Source organism: Salpingoeca rosetta (genome assembly GCF_000188695.1).
Source record: "Salpingoeca rosetta unplaced genomic scaffold supercont1.5, whole genome shotgun sequence".
NCBI classification, from domain to species: Eukaryota; class Choanoflagellata; order Craspedida; family Salpingoecidae; genus Salpingoeca; species Salpingoeca rosetta.
The window spans coordinates 1,325,411-1,329,951 of record NW_004754929.1 but is presented as its reverse complement, the minus strand read 5'-3'; the positions used below and the strand labels follow the sequence as shown (position 1 = coordinate 1,329,951).

The 4,541-nt window shown below is 54.5% G+C and overlaps 3 protein-coding genes across 3 annotated transcripts in view; 1 reads left to right on the top strand and 2 right to left on the bottom strand.

Moving 5' to 3' along the window:
* PTSG_02354 (uncharacterized protein) overlaps positions 1-2,831 on the bottom strand; it is a 4,951-nt gene extending 2,120 nt beyond the window's left edge. The window contains exons 1-8 of the mRNA XM_004996785.1: positions 2,655-2,831; positions 2,356-2,454; positions 1,801-2,050; positions 1,396-1,445; positions 1,175-1,226; positions 872-984; positions 559-631; positions 207-372 (exon numbers count right to left, since the gene is read on the bottom strand). Coding sequence (XP_004996842.1) covers positions 207-372; positions 559-631; positions 872-984; positions 1,175-1,226; positions 1,396-1,445; positions 1,801-2,050; positions 2,356-2,454; positions 2,655-2,723 — 872 coding nt within the window. The 5' untranslated portion in view covers positions 2,724-2,831. The remainder of the gene's footprint in view (positions 1-206; positions 373-558; positions 632-871; positions 985-1,174; positions 1,227-1,395; positions 1,446-1,800; positions 2,051-2,355; positions 2,455-2,654) is intronic.
* A 156-nt stretch (positions 2,832-2,987) lies between these two features.
* On the top strand, positions 2,988-4,121 carry PTSG_02353 (uncharacterized protein). Its single transcript, XM_004996784.1, has 3 exons — positions 2,988-3,122; positions 3,411-3,480; positions 3,777-4,121. Exons 1-3 carry the CDS (start codon positions 3,022-3,024, stop codon positions 3,861-3,863), a joined length of 258 nt encoding a protein of 85 aa, XP_004996841.1. The 5' UTR covers positions 2,988-3,021; the 3' UTR covers positions 3,864-4,121.
* The window catches only part of PTSG_02352 (uncharacterized protein), a 3,129-nt gene continuing 2,699 nt past the window's right edge, over positions 4,112-4,541 (bottom strand). The window contains exon 6 of the mRNA XM_004996783.1: positions 4,112-4,417. Within this exon, the coding sequence (XP_004996840.1) occupies positions 4,229-4,417 (189 nt within the window). The 3' untranslated portion in view covers positions 4,112-4,228. The remainder of the gene's footprint in view (positions 4,418-4,541) is intronic.

The window sequence follows — 4,541 nt, the reverse complement described above, 5'->3', positions numbered from 1 at the left end:
CATGAGTGAGTGTGGTGGAATGGGAAAGAGCCAAGGCAATGCGGCGAACAATCACACGCCCTTCTGCCAACACCACACACACACACACACACACACACATACACACACACACACACACACACACACACACACACACACACGCACGCACACACACACACACGCACGCACACACGCACACACGCACACACGCACACACAAGAACGCACGTGTAGCGGCCAATGTAGGCAGAGACGCGAAGGCCATCGTCGGAGATGCTGTCGTCGCACTGGAAGCGGAAGGCGCGGAAAATGCCGTTGTTGAAGTCGGTGGATTGCATGCAGTCCTCGCCCTGGGCAGGGCTCACGCCATAGTAGATGCCGTTGAACTCGTCATCTGCACGCATTGACGGGGAGGCGAGGGTGAGTCAGGGCACACGCGCATGTGGTATGTGTGTGCGCGTGATGGGCATGAAGAAGGCAAGCACTGCATGCACGCGCGCAAACGAGCAGTCAAAACACATATACTCAAGCACAGGTGGGTTCATGGACACGCAGGAATGCAAAAGACATCAACGCAGACCCTCGTTCTTGGTGAGCAGGAAGCCATTCATGTCAGCTGGGTCCGAGAAGTCAAGAAGACGCGTGTCGCCGCTCTGTCGGGCATTGATTGCGAAAGAAAAAGGTAACATGCAAGGTTGAGGCACGGCAGAGCACACACACACACACACACACACACACACACACACACACACACACACACACACACACACACACACAACACACAACACACAAACACACACACACACATACACAGGCAAGGCAAGGCAAGGCACGCAGATTGACAGACGCACGCTTGAGCATATATGTACATTGACATGCGCGCCCTCACGCACCGATGGCATGGTGAAGGTGTAGGTGTCACCCTCAATGTCGCTGACGGAGCCGACGATGCGGCTCATGTACTCGTCGGTATTGCCCGTCATCTCAACAACGCCCGCACTCGAGCCTGGCAGCGCGGGGTAAGGTAGGTGGCAGTGAGCACGTGTACGCATTCATTCGATCACGCGAGCATGTCGTGGGTGGTGTGGGGGATTACATGCGAGAGAAGATGAAGGGCACATGGGAGTCTTGGCATGCACGAGTGCTCAGCACTCGAGTGCTGAGCCGAAGGACATAATACACAGTGGAATGCTCACCTTCTCCGCCCTCGCCGAAAGCCGAGGCACGAAGGTAGAGGCCGTTGTTGATCTGCACACGAGGGGTAGAGTTCAGACACATGGGAAGGGTTCAAGACGTCAGGGACACAAAGGCACAGGGCGAAGGAAGACATTGACGCAAACACAGGAAGGGAAGACAGGTAAGAGCAATTGTCGGTCAATCGAGCAGCACACAAGAACCACAAGCAGCCAGAGCTCACGTAGAGGAGGCTGGTGTCGTTTCCATCCCAGTAGCCGTTGATGGGCCAAGCTGAAGCACAAGGACAAACACAGGCAGTGAGGTTGGACAGAGGTTGGCGTTTTGGCGGAAACGCACGCACACAGCAGAGCAACGTGGCCTGGACACAAAAACGGTCAGATGCATGTGAAGATCCACCCAGAATCAAACACACAGGCCGACACAAGCAGAAGCACAGCCCAACAATCACTGGCGGAGGGCAAACACAGACACAGACACACACAGACACACACACACACACACCAAAGCACACGCACACACACACTCACAGACAGACAGACAGACACACACACGCACACACACGCACACGCACACACACACACACACACAGAGGAAGGAGCACGCATGCATGCACGCAACAATCTACCGGGGTATGTGGTGAGGACGAGGCCGCCTGTTGGCCAGAGCCCCTGGGTCTCAAAGTAGTCGTTGCGCAGGGTCATGGTGTCGCCACTGAGGTAGATGTCAAAGACAAAAGTGTCGCCAGGAGAGATTTGGTCCGTGGCAAAGTCGGGCACCTCGACATAGGTGATGATGATGGACGTATCGGCAGAGGAGCCAGAGGCGGGGCTGGTCACGGTCAGGGAACCAATGAAGATGCCGCTGGCACAGCCACTCTGCATGCACCATCGACATGAAATGCAGCAGGCAATGGTAACGACATGAGACGAGAAACACAGGAAACAGTGCGCCCGGGATGCGAGGAGGACAGTGTGTTTGCAGGTCTGATTCATGGTCGTTCATTCAAGCACATGGTCACTGAGTGTCTCCGATGAGCTCTTCAGCAAGAAGCGTGAGCACCCACTGGAAAAGGACAAAACAAACACTTGAAGGCCACCGCACTCAGAAACAAGGCGTGGCAGGCAAACCCCCCCCAAGTCAACGACAAGTGCTTTGTGCAAACAACATCACGACACCGCACCGATTCTTCGCCAGAAATGATGGTGAAGAAGGACGTCTCACGGAACTCTCCGAGAATGGAGCAGTCTGATCCAGGGGACACGGGGCCAGTCCACACGCCCTGTGGAAGCATATGAATGGGGCAGTGTGTGTGTGGGGGGGGGGGAGGTGGTGTTGTGTGAGGGTGGGAGAGCGTGGAATTGAAGAAAGGGGGCGACTCAGGTCTTCAGGTTCCTTGTCCTGCCCGTCATCCTCACAAAAGCACAACAACGAGCACACGTTCGTGCACGATACATTTACAACACAGCCAGCAGCACTCACAAAGATGTCTTGGGCGGTGGCACAAGCCAGGATGGCTGCGGCAGCCACAAGGGCAAAGGTCAGCTTCATCTTTAAAGTTGGGGGAGGTGTGCTTGGTGGGGGTTCGCGGGATGCAAATGAGGGAGGGAAAAAGCTGTGAGCTTCTTCTTGTGCGTGATTTGATGTGCTTGCGTGTGCTTGCGTGTGTATGTGGCAGAAGCAACAAGGGGGCGGGGCTCATTCTTACCAATCAGTGACGATTGATCGTCGGAAATTTAATCAATATTTTACACGTATTGTTAACAACGCCACTCCTCCGAGGCAGCGAATGTTTTGGAACGTTCATTAACGACACGACAGGTAAAAAAGTAGTAGACGTTCAACGGCCATGGCGGACGTGAAGAAGGAAGAGACGGAAGACACAGCGACGCAGCCACTGGTGCCGCTGCTGGCAGAGCTGCATCAGCTCGCAGCCACAACAAAAGACATGTGAGTGCAGGTTGTGTGTGTGTGTGTGTGTGCAAGTGTGTAAGAGAAGAAGGGGACAGTCTGTTTCAATGAATGCGTGCACATGTGAGTGCAGGGTGTGCGTGTGTGCGTGCGTGTGCGTGCTTGTGTGTGTGCGTGTGTGTGTGCGTGTGTGTGTGTGTGCTTGCATGTGTGTGTGTGTGTGTGTGTGCCAAAGTGCGAGCAGTGGGCAGGGAACAAAGAGCGGAAGACACATGTCTGACCAGTACTGGCTTGCGGACTATGTTGTTCACATGGATGTGTTGGCAGACATGCAAGGCTGGATGATCTCTTGGAATTGTCACGCCCTGCCGGCGACGCGGAGACGGCAAAGGAGCAGGTGTGTTGTGCTGAAGCCTTGGCTGTGACGTTTGTGTGTGTGTGTGTGTGTGTGTGTGTGTGTGTTGCTGTTTCTTTTTGTGGGTTTATGCCTACGTGTCGCTGCCCACTGCACACAAACCCCCCACCTCGCCACACACACAGACACACACACGCACACGCACAGACACAGACACACAGACACACAGACACACACACGCGCGCGCGCGCTCTCTCTCTCTCGCTCTATTGCTTCACCCCCTTGCCTGCGTGCATGCGCTGTCATTTTACTCATTGTGGAGTGCCCTGCGTTTTCAGGCAATGGCAGCTCTGAGCAATTGGAAAAAGCAACTGGCAAAGATGACCCAAGAACAAGAACAAAAAGACGCCGATGAGTCGTCGTAGCACGTGCCATGACCCCTTCTCCCCCCAGTCGCCAGCTCTCATGAATGTGCATTCTTAACCTTGTTGTCGCTGCTGTTTGATTGCCTGCGACGACAGGGCTCTCCACCCTGTGCCCGTGCCTGGTTGCATTCCACATCCCACGCCTTTCTTTCCCGCAGATTTGTCTCCTCCACTTCTTCTTCCTCACTCCTTCGTGTTCTTGGCGTGCCCCCCCCCCCCAATACCGATAAGATAAATTAAATGCTGTACACCTTTCCATTACCACGTTGAAGTTGTACTTTGCATGCATGCCACAATCACCACGAGTCGAGATGAATGTGCTGCCACCACAACACGTGCACTGCCGCCTGCTGTTACATCCCCTCCTATCCGAACAAGTAGTAATCGATGCCTTCCGTCAGGCCCATCTTTGCCAGCAGGGTTTCAAAGGCGTTGCCGCGATCCATGGCAACGCACGTGATAAACGGCGGCTCCAGATCCTCCACTCCTCGAATGTCAATCGAGCGCACCAGGTGCTTCTTGTTTGGACCATGGTCATTGTACTTGCCTCCCACCTGCACACGTGCGTGTGTGCGTGTGTGCGTGTGTGTGTGTGTGTGTGTGTGTGTGTGTGTGTGTGTGTGTGTGTGTGTGTGTGTGTGTGTGTGTGTGTGTGTGTGTGTGTGTGTGTGTGTGTGT

Bases quoted from the DNA above. Each gene is read 5' to 3' on its own strand.
- PTSG_02353 (XM_004996784.1), top strand. From the start codon at position 3,022: ATGGCGGACGTGAAGAAGGAAGAGACGGAAGACACAGCGACGCAGCCA. The intron at 3,123-3,410 runs GTGAGTGCAGGT...ATGTGTTGGCAG, and splicing joins GCAGCCACAACAAAAGACAT to ACATGCAAGGCTGGATGATC. The intron at 3,481-3,776 runs GTGTGTTGTGCT...CTGCGTTTTCAG, and splicing joins CGGAGACGGCAAAGGAGCAG to GCAATGGCAGCTCTGAGCAA.